Source organism: Ictidomys tridecemlineatus, chromosome 1, assembly GCF_052094955.1.
Source record: "Ictidomys tridecemlineatus isolate mIctTri1 chromosome 1, mIctTri1.hap1, whole genome shotgun sequence".
Taxonomy (NCBI): Eukaryota; Metazoa; Chordata; class Mammalia; order Rodentia; family Sciuridae; genus Ictidomys; species Ictidomys tridecemlineatus.
Window position 1 is genome coordinate 130,498,769 of NC_135477.1, and position 15,504 is coordinate 130,514,272.

Here is a 15,504-nt window from a genome sequence, read left to right on the forward strand (position 1 = left end):
ATAAATACTTAGGGGGAAAACTAACACCCTTAACATTGAGTTTCTATACCCATCATTTAAGCCTGACCTTTATGGAGGTTCTCACCCAGATGAGTCCAACTTTTTCATCAGACATTTCAGCCACGAGGATCAGCTGTGCTGGAAATGTGAAGAAGGTAAGCAGAATTGTACACAGATACTGGCCTAACCCAAAGACCATTTCATTTTTGCCAAAACTGCTCTCCTGCAGGTGACTTTCAGCAGGATTGCTTGTCTAAAGCTGCTCAAGAAGGCGTAAGAGTTAGGTAGGAGACATTTGAGAGATATCAAGTTCTCCAGGCTAGGTAGGCATGTCTCTTCTCTTACCCCAAGATTTTTTTTTTTCCTGTGAACTGTCCTCAGTTCCCAGATAAGACAATTGAGACTGCAGGGTAAGGGTGAAAAAGGAGCTAAAGAGACACAGGAATAGTTTTGATGTTCAATCACCTCCTCATATATGTTAATATAGAAAATAAGTGTATTTTAAAATACCAATATATCATAACAAGAACATAGCCAACAGGGTCAGAGACAGTAAAATGAACCAGTTGCAGAGGTGGGCAATCAAAAGAGGAGTGTTGAAAGTGTAGAGCAAGTTCAAATGTGAAGATGCACATTTGTCTTAGGATTCTGTTGTGTGGGAATAGAAAAAACAAAAATTAACTGAAAATGTATTCTACATTGTACTTTTATTTACTGATAAGAAAAACATCCAGACAAGTGAAGTAAGCTTGTCTGAATTTACATAAGCTGTGAGCAGCTGAGCCAGGACTAAAACCCAAGACTGTATGGCTTCAGTACAAAAGTCTTCCACCAAACTAACTTCCCAGCAGTTAGGGAGAGTAAGGGGAGAACTTGTCAAAATCCAAGACTTGGGGTCCTTTCAGAGATGCAGTTCAAATTATATGCTTGAGATAGAAAATGCATAAATGTCAACATTACTGAATCAACTCAACCTACCTCTGTACTTTTATACAGGAGTTTTACATGCAGTTTTAGGGCTTAAACACGTTAATATAATACAGGTTCTAGGAATTGCTGTTTTGTGTTATTCTTTTATACTCAAGTGTTCTTCCATGTCCTTTATAAAGAATTACTGTATGGTCATAATTATGCCAACCAGATATTAGTGATTTCAATTTCTGATTACATTATTCGGTATAATAAGGAATATGTAAATCGATGCTATTCTGTATACATACTTTATTCTACTGATCAATGAGTTCATAACTTCAAAAAATTTTCACTCCATATTAAAAATGCCTTCCCATATATAATTATGTTTGTTGAAAAAGGTATTACCATACTAGAAACATTTATTCCCTAGGAAAATTTTATCTATAAAGATGCTATAAAGATGTTGTCCCATACTCATCAAGTTAATCAGGTTCCTGGTTATTATTAAGGCTAAAGCTAATATTGAAGGCTTTTCTGTGGTAAGTTCATTAAGATTTTATGGCTGTATGAATTCTCTGATGTACAGTGAGTTGTGACTTCTGAATGAAGGCTTTCCCACATATCACACATTGATAGGGTCTTTCCCCAGTATGGATTCTCTGATGTAAAACAAGGTCTGACTTCTGGGAAAAGGCCTTTCCACATTCAGCACACATATAAGGTTTCTCCCCTGTATGAATTCTCTGATGTCCTGGGAGGTGAGACTTCTGAGAGAAGGCTTTCCCACATTCAGTGCACACATAGGGTTTTTCTCCAGTGTGAATTCTCTGATGTCCAATGAGATGTGATTTCTGACAGAAGGCTTTACCACATTCACTACATGTATAGGGTTTCTCTCCAGTATGTGTTCTCTGGTGTATGATGAGCTGTGACTTCCGGGAGAAAGTCTTCCCACATTCAGTACATTCATAGGGCTTCTCCCCAGTATGAATTAACTGATGTGTAATGAGTTCTGTCTTTCTGCTGAAGGCTTCTTCACATTGAGCACACTTGTAGGGTTTCTCGCCAGTGTGAATTCTTTTATGTATAATGAGGTGGGACTTCTCACAGAAGGCTTTTCCACATTCGGTACATTCATATGGCTTCTCTCCAGTATGAGCTCTATGATGTATAATAAGTTGTGACTTTTGGGAAAATGCTTTCCCACATTCTCTACATTTATAAGGTTTCTCTCCAGTGTGAATTCTCTGATGTATAATAAGGGGTGATTTCTGGGAGAAGGCTTTCCCACATTCACTGCACTCATATGGTTTTTCCCCAGTATGAACTCTCTGATGTATAATGAGGGATGATTTTTGAGAGAAGGCTTTCCCACATTCAGAACATTCATAAGGTTTCTCCCCAGTGTGAGTTCTCTGGTGTACAATGAGATGAAACTTTTCACTGAAGGCCTTTCCACATGCACCACAATCATATGGTTTCTTTCCAGTATGAATTCTTTGATGTACAATAAGCTGTGACTTCTTAGCAAATGCTTTTCCACATGTAATACAGACACAGGTTTTCTCCTTAGTTTCAACATTCTGATATTGGATAAGGGATTGTTTATTGCTGAAAATGTTTTCACATTGATCATCATCACAGAGTATTACCTCATTGTGAATTCTCTCAAGATCAGAATTGGACACACTGTGACTAGATAATTTTCCCAAACCCAAACTCTCATTAAGGTTTTTTCTTGAATTACCCTTATAAAAATTTGGTAGGCCAATATTTGGTTTTAAGTTCTTTTCAAATGTATTATATTTGTGGAGTTTTTGTTCTGATGTATCTTGTTCTATGTACTCATCAAATACTCTTCCAAATGCATTATATTTATGACCCGATGTCTCAGTTGCTATATTGCTACTGACAAATGTGACTTGCCTGAAAAGTTTGTCTTGATTTCCCTGACAACTCTGCAGCTGGCTATCTCGTTGGCAGACTTTTAATATGGAGTAAAATGATCCATCTTTTGTGACTCCTTTCAGTATCTTATTATGGAAGGAAATAGTCTTCAAAATATATGATTGGGAGTTATGAAGGTTACTCTTCCTTTCTAAAAGAAGAAAAGATAAAATCAAAAAGTCATAAAGAACAATTAAAAGAGTCAAAGTAGCAGAACAAATGGATAATCCAACATAATGAATTTAGACTACGAGTTCATGGTCTGGCATCTCAGAAAATAGTCCAGCATGATTGGGTGAATAGATAAAGTATTGAAGAGAAAGTATTCATATAAAACCTAGACTTGAAGGAGACAGAAAAGAGACTTTGATCTTGAATTATTCTTCCAGGATATTCCTATTTCCCCTGCTTTCTGAATAGAAATTATTTTCACTTTTTGTATTCTTTTTCTTATCAACTATTTGTTATTTATAAATTAACCATTATTCTGCCACCACTTCAAAGAAACTAGGTCTCTTATGTATTTAAAATACTTTAACTCTCCTCAGTTTTCCTGACTAACAACTAAAACAAACAACAGAGAAACCCAAGTACTGCTATAGATTCAGTATCAGATTCATACCAAGAATACACATGTGAATTTAACTACTTTCAATAAAATGCCTAATATATGCATCAAGTGAAACTAGCGAAGTTCTCCCAGAAAAGCCATATTTTATTAATTCCAAGGTTTTATGAATAGCTCTCTTCCGCAGCTTCCCTTCATCCTCTTCCTTCAATCTCAGCACTTATGTCATTCAGAGCAATCATAGCTGCATACTCAAAAAAATGCCTTTTCAAATTCTGCCACATCTCTTTAGATTCTAAATTTTTTCAGAGCCTTAAAATATAGTAGCTGTATTTGTTATTTAATTGTGTATTCATGTACCCAGAGGTCTTACCTCTTTAAGTACTTAAACTACTCTTACATACTTGTAAGGGCTTTGTTTTCTGTTGCCTTTATAGCTCTTTCACATCATAAAAGGCATAATTACATAATTTACACACAAATACACAAATAACTATATACATATTTATAAATATGGGGAGATTAAAGAAGAAATAGCTTTCCACAAAAGGCTCACATTACTTTTAGTTATTTCTTAAATGCTTATTAAATGCCTATAATTATTGGTTGAGTAAATATTAAATTCTCAGCATAGGAGCAAAGAATAGATTTCAATAAGAATAATATATAAGCCTCAGGCACCAAACAATTAAAATCAAAACAAGCTGATATTGCACTTTCCTTGTCTCTCATGTGCATGATTTCCATCTGGATAGATCCAATTTGGTATTTCTCTCTTTATGATCCATGGATCTTCTCCTTGTTCCAACTTTGAGATGACATCTGGTTTGGAAACTGGATATCCTATTAAATGGAAATCAGGAAGGAACTGGATTGACTGCACTGAAGGAAGAAAAGAAGGTACAATTTCAGGTATTCTAAAATGAAGTTGTCTATTTAGCCCTCAACAAAGTGATGACCTCCATTTGCAAACATATGAAGGTCATGAAATTCATATGTATCAGGAACCAACTAAACACAGTAACTGATAAAGAAAGGCACTTGATTATACAACTGGATTATACAGGGAAGCCATACTTACCCATTGAGGCCAGATGGCTGAAGTTCTCCAGCATCACATCCCTATACAGGGTCCTCTGAGCAGGATCCAATTGCTGCCACTCCTCCTGGGTGAAATCCACAGCCACATCTTTGAATGATACTAACCCCTGTAACAGTACATTCCTATTCAATGTGAAGTGATCATTTTCATCATTACTACTATAGTATACAAAACTATACCCACATCATAGTTTTTGAGAGAAACAATGTAAAGCTCTATTCTTAGCAAGAAAAATCAGATCAGGAAAATGAAGAGATAAACCATAAAATGCCTATCTAATATATATATGGTAATTTAATAAATGATAAAGATAGCATTCAAGTAACTGGGAGGAAAAAAGATTATTCCATGAATGCTTCCGAAATCGCTGGTACAATCAATAGAATAATATTAAAGCAATATGTTATTGGTTGAAATGTTTCTCCTAAAAACAGATATGCTGAACTAACCCCTAATACTGCAGAACATGGCTTTACTTAGAAACAGAGTCCTTGTAGATATAACTAACTATATGAAGTCATTAGGGTTGGATCCTAATCCAATATATTTTATGTCCTTGTCAGAAGGAGAAATTTGAGCAGACAAGGACAAAGGGAAGATGATGCAAAGAGATGCAGAAAAAAAATGGCCATGAAAAAGTAAAGGAAAGAAACCTGGAATAGATTCTTCCTTCACAGTCACATAAGGAAATAATCCTGAAGACATCTTGATTTTGGACTCCAAGCCTCCAAAACTAAGGCAATAAATTTATGTTATTTAAGTTAACCAGTGTGTGGTGCTCTGATATGGCAGCCCAGGCAACTAATACATTATATCTTATACCTTAGAAAAGACAATAAAATAAATTGTGATGGAAAAAAATTTAAACTCTAAGATGTCCTAGAGATCATAAAGTCAGAAAAAAGAAAAAATTTTATTTACAAGTATAGGGCAGAGAAGTCCTTTTGAAATACCAACATAAAAAAATAGAAAATAAAAGAAAAACCACATTTACAGAATCGTACAAGATCAGTGCACTAGAAACTAATTAACTGACTCTCATTTTTGTGGGAAAAAGATCTTAGCTTCCTCCAAACCCAACTGTTCTTTTATAGACATGCAACAGCTAGCAATATAATGAAATATACCAATTACAATAGTAACAAAAGATAAGAAATATCAAATAACAGGTACAACAAGAAATGTGCAGAAAACATTTATGAAGAAAACTACAACAAAGTTGCATTCAATCAAAATAAAAGATTTGGGTAAGTAGAGAGCAATATAGTGTCTCTGGAGGGAAAACTGTGACTTATGTCACCATTATTTTCACAATAGTTGTCATCTAATAGTGAAAATTAATCTAATAGTGGAATGATTTGTTATTATTTTAAGCTACTTTTCAGGATATTTCCTAAATATTTATTTTCTAAATTCTCCATTGTTATTAAGTGTTGCTTTCAGAATGAAAACAAATGAAGTATTGTTTCAAATATCAACACTTCCCTTCTTCAAAGCCTCGGTGGTTTCCCTCCTAGCACACAGAATTAGTCCCAGCCATCTCAGTTGTAAACTTTTTCTCCTCCCACATATGGTTCCCTACGCACACCGCCAAGCTGCCAAGCACTTTGCCCATGACAGCCCCATTTAGTTTCCTATTGTACATATGAGAAAACTGAGAACTGTAGTCATTAAGAAACTACTGGCCAAAGATTATATACAGAAAATATGATTGATTGATTAATTTTCAGATTTATAAGATTTACTCTGAGTCACCAGCTTGGTTCTTTACTACTCACTTCAGACTGCCTCCTTGATATGGAAAACATCATCTTTCAAGTTCTATCACTTCAGTCCCATGCATAGGCAACCTCTCCATGCAGCACTTACCTCTTCAGTTTTCCTCAAATCCTCAGCTTTCCTAAAATTATTTTGTACTTGCTACTTTCACAAATGCTGCCTCCCATCCTCACCCCATTTCCTTCATAACCCAGAGGTCAATAATCCTTTAAGCCTCTTACCTGCCTCCTTACAAAGCTGTTGGCTCCTCCTCTCTGTGATAACAGCACACTGCTTGTTCCCTGCCTGTTACAGAGCTTTTCTGTGTTAACCCATCTCTTCATGCCACTTTTCTTAGAAGTGCTACCAGTAAAGAAGAATGTCTAAATATTCTTGAGATATTCAACAGCTACCCAGTTGGCATAAATTGGCATAAATTGAGTGCTCGAGAAAAAAATGTGCTGAAAATGAATGAAGATTATAAAATTTAAAATAACTAAAACTCATGGTCAGTTAAAAGTAGTTTTGGGGCTGGGACTGTAGCTCAGTGGTAGCGCACTTGCATCACATGCATGGCCCTGGGTTTTATCCTCAGCACCACATAAAAATAAATAAATAAAAACAAAGATATTGTGTCCATCTCCTACTTAAAAAAAACATTTTTAAAAAAGTAGTTTTGTACAGCAGTCTGTCATACTCTTTTGATCTGAAAAGTAGTAACATGAGAAAGATAGAATGTAGAATATAGAGGAAATACATTCTTATAGCAAAATGTATGTTATAATTCTAGCATTCTGATTGTGCTTTATTAGTGTTATTCAAGTGCTTAATATACTAAATAGATATGTATTTTGTTAATTATGAGAAAAATATGGTGCACAATCAGTGAAAATTTATACTTTTGTCATGTGTAAATAATTTTTACAGCTTGGGTGGCTGGGAGAATGGAAATGCCATTTAGAGAAGAAAAGTGGCAGAGAATTGGGGCAAGTGTTAGAGGGAGAAAAGAAGGGGAGAAGTAGAAGTAATGCCTTCACTTCTGAATGGTACAGAAGATGAAGCCCTCTTCCTGAAGGAACAAGCACTTATTCAGCTAATTAGCCAGGGTAGTTGGATTTATTGGGCTAATAAAAAAATCTATTCTTATTCTTTAAAGCAGTGCTAACTAAAAGGAATATAAAACTAAAGAGAAAAACTATTTTAGATTTTCTAGAAGTTACATCCAAAAAGTTATTTTTAATATTTTATATTTATCCCTGTATACTGCCTCAAATATCATTTCAATATATAATTAGCTTTAAAAACTATTAAGTGGGTTTTCTGGAATTTTATCTTCAAATTTCAGTACATATTTAACACTTAAAGCATTTTAATTCAGACTAGCCAATTTCAAGTGCTCAATACTGAAAGGTTAATAAAATAGGTACTTGTCACTCCGTTTTTCTGTATGCTTAACAAAACACTGTTGAAATCCTGAGAACTGTTTGTTAATCTTGTTCCCAGAATGCGCTGTCCCCAACTGCCAAACTGCAGAATGCACTCCCTCACTCGGTGGCAGGCAAACTGCCCACTCGCCCTGACCCGTCAATGAACTTCCCTCCCTGCCCTCTCCAAGAAAAGTATATAAGCTCTGCTTAAGCTCTTCTCAGGGCTCTATCTCTCTTTGCTCTAGTGAGCTCTGAGCCCCAGCATGCTGGTCCCCAAATAAACCCTTTGCTGTTGCATGAGGCAGTCTCTTGGTGGTCTCTTCCTCCGGCATTTCATCAGTCCCTTACAATACCACATGTAACCACTAATGGCTACCACATTGAACAATAAAACTCAGTGCTCCTGACATCGAGGAAGAAAAATGAACTCATCTTTTTGCAACAGAACTCAGTTGTTAAGTTCTATCGTAAAATATGCAAAAGGATTACTAATGTAAAAGCTGATTTCAAGATTTGACAATCACAATGATGAGATAATAACAGCTAATTGCACACAGTAGAAACCATGTCCCAGTTATAGTTCCAGGCATGCTGCCTGCTCACTTAATTCTCACAACCCTATGAGGACTACCATCTCCATCGTTACAAATGAGGAAAAAGTTCCAGGCAACCAGGCCAGAAGAAATATTATGCATCTGATAAAACAACAAAGAAGAATGCTATGTACTGACATGGGCAGATAAACAAAATGTATGTGAAAATCTTATACTGGACAGAAAGTCGAAAACCAGGTTGTGAACAAAATGTTCACTATAATATCATTTTTTCAAAAGGAACATACAAGAAAATAGGAGGCATTAAGATTTGCAGGGTTAGAAATAATAACACTGAATATCTCAGGGAAAGGAGGCATTAAGTTAAATAGACTCTGTTTTTAATTTTTATTTTCTTATATAGTTTAAAATTTTTATACCATGCAGAAGGCGAGTGTTGATTAAAAAATTAACACATATTTTTAAAAATGGAAGAGCAGAGAAGAAACAATCAAACTGGAGAGTAATCCTACAAATTCTGAAACCACAACAAAGAACACAGAGCACAGGGAGTTTTGCCCTCCAAACCTTTGCCAGTTAAATATAATTTAAGAACTATTTTTTTTTTGAGAGACTTAAGTATTTTGGAAGACCATTCAAAATGTGTCTATCTTAAATTATCTAGATTCTACCTCTGGATAAAGCTAGACTCTAGAAAGTCTTTACAATCATTTTCTCCTCTAAGGCAGGTGTTGACAATTTTTTTGGTAAAGATAACATTTTTGACATTGTAGACTATCCAGTCTCTGTTGTAACTACTCAACCCCACCACTGCAGCTGGAAAATAGGTATGGATAATATATCAACAAATATGACTGTGCCTCAGTAAGACTTTGTTTGCAAAAAAATTGGAGTACTGAATTTGGCCACAAAATAAAATCCAAGTGTTTGGCTAAAAAATTATCATACCTCCCATTCTAAAAAACATAATTTTAAGACACATGTACTGGTACATTTACCAAAGGAGTGTTGAATACTGTGTACCTAGAGACAGACCCAAAAATAGCCTTTTTTTTTTTCTTTTTGTCTTATACAGCAAGAAATATTTTCTTCCCATAGGAAATTGATCTGCTTTAGGGAGATGCAAATCATGAAATCATATAACTTATGATGTCTATTTCTGTAAGAAGGGACAGAAAAATTGATATGAATTTAGAAAAACAGTTTTGAGCCAGGTTTCTACATATTACTCAGCAGCTCTTTCTAGGTCTTGATCTTTATTATTCCTACCTTTACCCTAAGCTAAATTTTAAATACTTGTGCTTTTCCATTTGACTATGTAGAAAACCAAGGTGGTAAATGTTTAAAAAGCAACTTACCTGGGACTTCATTTTCTGCTGTCTTCCACAAGAGCAGATGCCTGAAAAAACAAAACTGGTGATCAGAGTCAAAATTTCACAGTCCAAATCCAGAATGTAGCACCACATTCAGCATTCTAGAAACCACCACCATGTAAAGTCAGGTGGGTAATGGTCCACCTTGTGGGAGAAGGTTGAGAAGGTTATTTGAACCTCACAGAACTATCAGCAAACACCATTTGGAGAAGGTATCAACCATTAACTTTTATTTGTTTTGTGTCTTTAATATGATCACAAAAAACTCAAGACATTTTTTTTTCTTTTTTAAACTTCGATTCATGTAAGGATATGTGTTCAGTTGATTTTCTAAGAGTATATTGTTCCTCCTGGAAACCAGCAATTCTACTTAATAATCATGGGCAGTTATTTCCTAAGGGTTCAGATAGTTTTCCCAAACCTAGCAAACCCTCTTGCCAAATCAATATTGATGAACTAAAATGTTAATTTTAAGATATTTTCTGCTGAAATTTTTATTGCTGATTTTCAACAGTGTGTACAAAAATGGTAATAAGTTTGATCCACCGATAAAAGGAAATATTTCACAATGCAGGATGGTACAAACCTGGTAAATAAGTATCAGTCCCAGGAAGAGTCATGAGTACAGGGCTAAACTGGTTCAAAGCAAGTGGGGCTTCTATGAGAGGGAGACTATTTTATATAGGGTATCCCAGGCTTTATTAAAACAGACCTGGAAGGAAACAAGACAGTTATTCATATCCTGAAACTCAATGTCTCTTGACTAAAATATAAGGTGATTTCAATGAAAGAGGGGAGCTGAAATTACACTTTTCATAATAATCCTCTCTCTTCAGGTTTCTTTGGTTTCGCTAAATGACCATTTCTGAGGAAAGGCATGAGGTTATGGGGGACAATGGGAGACTGAGAAGATGTGACCAGAGCTTGACTTCTACTCAACAGCTGCCTATGACTGGAAACTTAATGTAAAGGAGAGCCTTTCTTAGTAAATAGCGGCTACTAGGTCGCCCTGACTCTATCATTGTTTCTTCCAAATTTCTGAACCCCTAGCAATCACATGCTCCATATTGACTCCCCCATCCTTTAGTCCATTGCCCCCCACCAAACAGATTCCTCAGAGCGATCTAAGTCATTGTACCCTGTTAGCCCTCCTTCACATCATTCCTGACCCCACAGACACCCCGTCATTCCCCAATTGTTAATCGAACAGCTCATCCATCCCTGACTCAGAAATGAACCCAACACTAACCATACGCACCTCCCACCCCGTGATTTCATAAACCTCCCATCACAGACCCGGACTGACGCGTCCCTTCCCATTATCAATCCCACCGACTCACTCCTCACTGGACACGTTCCTCTTCTGACCCCCAGCTCGATTATCAGGTCCCGAAACGCTCATCACGGCTTAACCGGGATGGCTGTCACGTCCAAAGTAGCAACTCTCCCGCTTCCTGTCGGTGAGCACCTAGCCGAGCTCCGGAGCCTGCGCCTTTCCGTACCAGGCGGCTTTGTTCAGCAAGCAATATGGCTGCTCCCAATTGCTCTTTGGCAGGGAGCCGCCATCATGAAAGTCAGATAGGTTCCGTACAAACACCGGATTGGCCTGGAACTGGGCTGTACCACCACGCTAGAAAAGTGGGGGAAGAGGGTGAAGAAGACTACCATAAGAACAAATGAACTGCGCATTTTTGCAGAGAGATTTTAAGCGGACACTAGGAAGGAGTTTGATTCTTTTGTTGAAAGAGGAATAATTTGGAACGGTAAAATATTTTCTTTAGCGCATCTACACACACGTGTTTGGTGAAGTCCTCTCCCGGGTGATACCACATTTGGGACCAAAATCTGGGTGGAGAAGGGATAAATAGTCTCATCAAGACTTTAGTTATTCTAATACTAATGATACAGAATTGTTCTAGGGGAAATTGCAAGTGCAATTTATAGTTATATATTTATTTATCATAATAATAAGATTTAGGGGGCAGAATGAAGGAGAAAGAGGATACTTGAGAGAGTTAGGGAAAAAGAGGCTGAAAAACTAGGACAAGGAGAAGCAGAGAATTTGACTAACCAGCAAAGGAGAGACAGGCTAAGAACACATTGACAATGGGGGGCGTGAGGAGAAGGGAGAGGAGAGAGGAGGGGAGAGAGATGCAGGGCAAAAAGAAATAAAAGGTGTAGGAGATAGATAGGTGTAGGAACAGAAATGGGAAGCTAAGGGAACAAACTGCAGGAGACTGGGAAAGAGATTGCGATTCAAAATAGACACTACAAAATAGGGAAAGAAAATGAAGGGAAGTATTGTTGAGAATTTTAACAAAATAAACACTTGATGCAAAAAGAAAATACTAAAACTGTTATATTCACCGTTAGTCCTTACATAGAGCATTTATACATTTTAGAGATTCACTGTTAGGGGACAGATAGGTGAGGACGGTGGGAACATGAGATTAAAAGAATAATTTCATAAAATGGGCCTGCTATGCTGACCCCTGCATGCTTTCTTTTCTAAGAAGCAATCAACCTGCAGCCCTGCCTGGTGTAAATGGACAGTCTATGTCACATTCCTCAGCAAGCTACCTGTTGTCTGTAGGAGAAATGCAGGACCCAAATAATGTTGATATTAGGACCCCAAGTAACACTGAAGGGGGAGACTTTTGGGACTGTTTCATAGACCAGATCCTGAAACTCAGGGAGTTGAGGATAATCCTTTCAACCTTAAAGCTTGTAAGACTTTAAGAATCAGAACCAATCAGCATGAGCCAAGGTGACCTAGAGTGTCACGGCAGCAGGTATTTGAAATTCTGATGTCATCCTGCTTTGAGTCAAAAGTTGAAAGGTGGACCTGGGCAGGACTCAGGAAAATTCTCCGGGATTACCAATAAAACTGGAGTGCAGGCGAGGCAAGGTGACTCTCCTTTCTGAGAGGATCCAATCTTTTCCTTGAAAGTGTTCCCTTTTCCTATCCATTCAATAAAGTCACTGTCTGGTATTTTGAGCAAATGTCTAAAATATTTCTGAATTGATGGCAAGAATCAGGGTTTGAAGTGGGGGAGGGGTCTTTGCTCTTCCTCAGTTTCCCTGAAGGCTTGAGCCCTGTAACAACTTGAATAGACATGTTTTCTAGCTTTCATATGGGCCATGATTTTTGGTATGTAATTAAATAAGGAACAAGTTTACATTTAGCAATTGTGTTTCTCATGTCCACTAAAAAATCTGAACTTAGATAAGAAAGACTTTATTTAGAACGACTTGGAATAGGAAGAATGCTCCAATTTCAAAATTCTGAAAGCATCTCAATATCAAACAAAATGCTCTTTTATAGGGATGAGTAAGAAGAGTTAGCAGGAACTTTGTGGGGGAGGAGGAAAAGGTGGAGGTGTGCAGGTGGCAAAACCAGGGCATTTCAGTGGGAATAGTTGTTATGGTTGTGGGATTCTGAGCATAAGCAGTTAAGGGGAGGCAGGATGTTCAGCAGTCTAATGCTTTGGTGTGTCTTTAAATTCTCATGTGATCCAAAGCTAGAGAGAGAAGAAGAAACTAGAGGAGAGAAGCCTGACTAAAATTTGGTCACGATGGAGAAGAAGATAAGAAATGTCTGATTGTGAGCATGTGATCACTCACTTCGATTTAAACTTCCGTAGTTCGATTGATAGTTACTGATTGCTTTTTGTTTAAGGCAATATATATTTGGGAGCACTTCTATCCAGCTGGATCTTTCCAAAGGATGAGCCCATCTGAGTCTCTGTGACAGGTTTGCCAAACTTTGTTCCACAGTGAACCTTGAATCTCAGTCCCAAACTGTCCCAGTTATATACTGAGAACAGTTCTGTCTATCAAAGGAGCCGAAGAGAGCACAACCGGCAATTCCCCTGAAGGCTGAGATCAGAGTTGACTTCAATTCCATGTGGATTTTGAAACAGCCTCTAAATTACCTCTGGTTCTTCTCAACTGAAGTTTCAGAGCAGGCTTATTCACCCAGGAACCCACCTAGAGGCAAACCTATCTCATGTCCCTGAATGAATACAGGACTGAAGATTTAATTTTCTGTCATGAACACTGAAAAAACCCTGAGTCTTAGTTTTAGACCCATTTAAGTCACAGACAGGCAGTATGGCCAGTCCAAGGACCTCCTGAGAGACCCAGAGGAAGCCTCCCTACCAATGCATCTGGTAACAGACCTGCCAAAATCTGAACTGTGGAGCCTCATCCCAGAACCAGTCCCACAGATTAAGGTCTCGGAGATAGTTTAGTACATCCCCAAACCACACAGAATCCATGCCCGCAAGAGACCCCTAGTAATTATGCTGTGCACTCAACATCAGCACCAACTGCAAACCCTGGATATAACCCCATCAATTGTAATCCTGAAGATAATTCTAACAGGACATGACTTCAACTAGCCAAAATCAGTCTGTAAAGACCAAAAGAGGGGTTTTCTCCTTCAAATGCACATATATCAATGCAAAGCTATACAGAAAACAAAGTATCACAAAAATATTATACTACCAAAGGAAAGTTAAGAGATCTCTAATGTATTATCCCAAAGAAATGAAAATATATAAGTTGCCCGAAAAAGTGTTCAAAATGATCATCTTAAGCATAATGATTCATAAGAAAATAGAGATAACTAAAGGAAATTAGCAAAAAAATATGAACAAAAGGAATTTAGTAAGCAAAATAGAAACTATAAAACAAACCAAACAGAAATCCTGGAGCTGAAGAAATCAATGATGGAATTTAAAAACTCAATAAAGAGCTTCAACAGCATACTTAATCAGGCTGAAAGAAAGAATTAGTGACTTAAAATCAGCACATATGAAATTAGCCACTTAGAGGAATAAAGAGAAAAAATGTCAAAAAAGGGTGAAAAAAAGCATAAGAAACTATTATATTTTACATATGACATGTCCCCTAAAAGATCATGTGAGACAATACAAGAATGTTCAGAAGTTAAATGGTTGAGTTATGAGAACCTTAACCTAATTAATACATTAATCAACTGATAGGGGTTAACTGGGTGGTAACTGTAGGTAATTAGGGTGTGGCTGGAGGAGGTGGTTCACTGGAGGCATGCTTTTGGAGCTTACATTTTGTCCTTGCTTAGTGGATCTCTCTGGTTCCTAATTGCCATGTCCTGAGCTGCTTTCCTCTGTCACATTCTTCTGCCATAATATTCTGTTTCACCTTGGGCCCAGAGCTATGGAGTTGGCCATCTATGGTTGAGACCTCTGAAACCATGAGCCAAATAAAGTTTTCTATCTCCAATTGTTCTTGTTTGGTCTTTTGGTCACAGTGATGAAAAGGTTGACTAAAACAGGGACTTATGGGAAAACATACACTGTATGGATGGATGAACTATGGGAGTACCAGAGATAAGAAAGTATAGAAAGCTTACTTTATGAAATAGTGTCTGAAAATTGTCCAAATCTTGGGAGGGATATAGATATTTAAATCCAAGAATATTAAAAGGACTTAAAGAAGGATTAATTAAAAAACAGAACCCCAACACTGAAAAACATTTAATTGAATTATCAAAGTGAAAGACAAAAAGAGACTCTTAAAAGCAGTGAGAGATAAGAAATTTATTATACACAAAGGATCTAATATATATATATATTCAATATATCAATATATATTGATATATTGGATACATATTATCAACAGGAAACTTGAAATCAAGGTTTCTCAACAGAAACCTTGAAATCAAGAGGGAGATAACATATTCAAGTGCTAAAAACAAATCTGTCAACAAAGAATACTATACCCAGCAAAGCTATCATTTTTTAAAAAAGGTGTTACAAAGACATTCCAAGAAAAATAAAAGCTGAGCGAGTTTATCACAAAAACAGGTTTATAA

The 15,504-nt window shown here is 36.8% G+C and overlaps 1 protein-coding gene across 1 annotated transcript; it reads right to left on the reverse strand.

Moving 5' to 3' along the window:
• Positions 1-688: 688 nt before the first annotated feature.
• Positions 689-11,171, reverse strand: Znf300 (zinc finger protein 300). Its single transcript, XM_078047920.1, has 5 exons — positions 10,992-11,171; positions 9,630-9,670; positions 4,512-4,638; positions 4,147-4,273; positions 689-3,009 (listed from the first exon to the last, which is right to left on the reverse strand). The coding sequence occupies exons 1-5, from the start codon at positions 11,044-11,046 to the stop codon at positions 1,464-1,466; spliced, it is 1,896 nt and encodes a 631-aa protein (XP_077904046.1). The 5' UTR covers positions 11,047-11,171; the 3' UTR covers positions 689-1,463.
• Between the last annotated feature and the right edge of the window lie 4,333 nt (positions 11,172-15,504).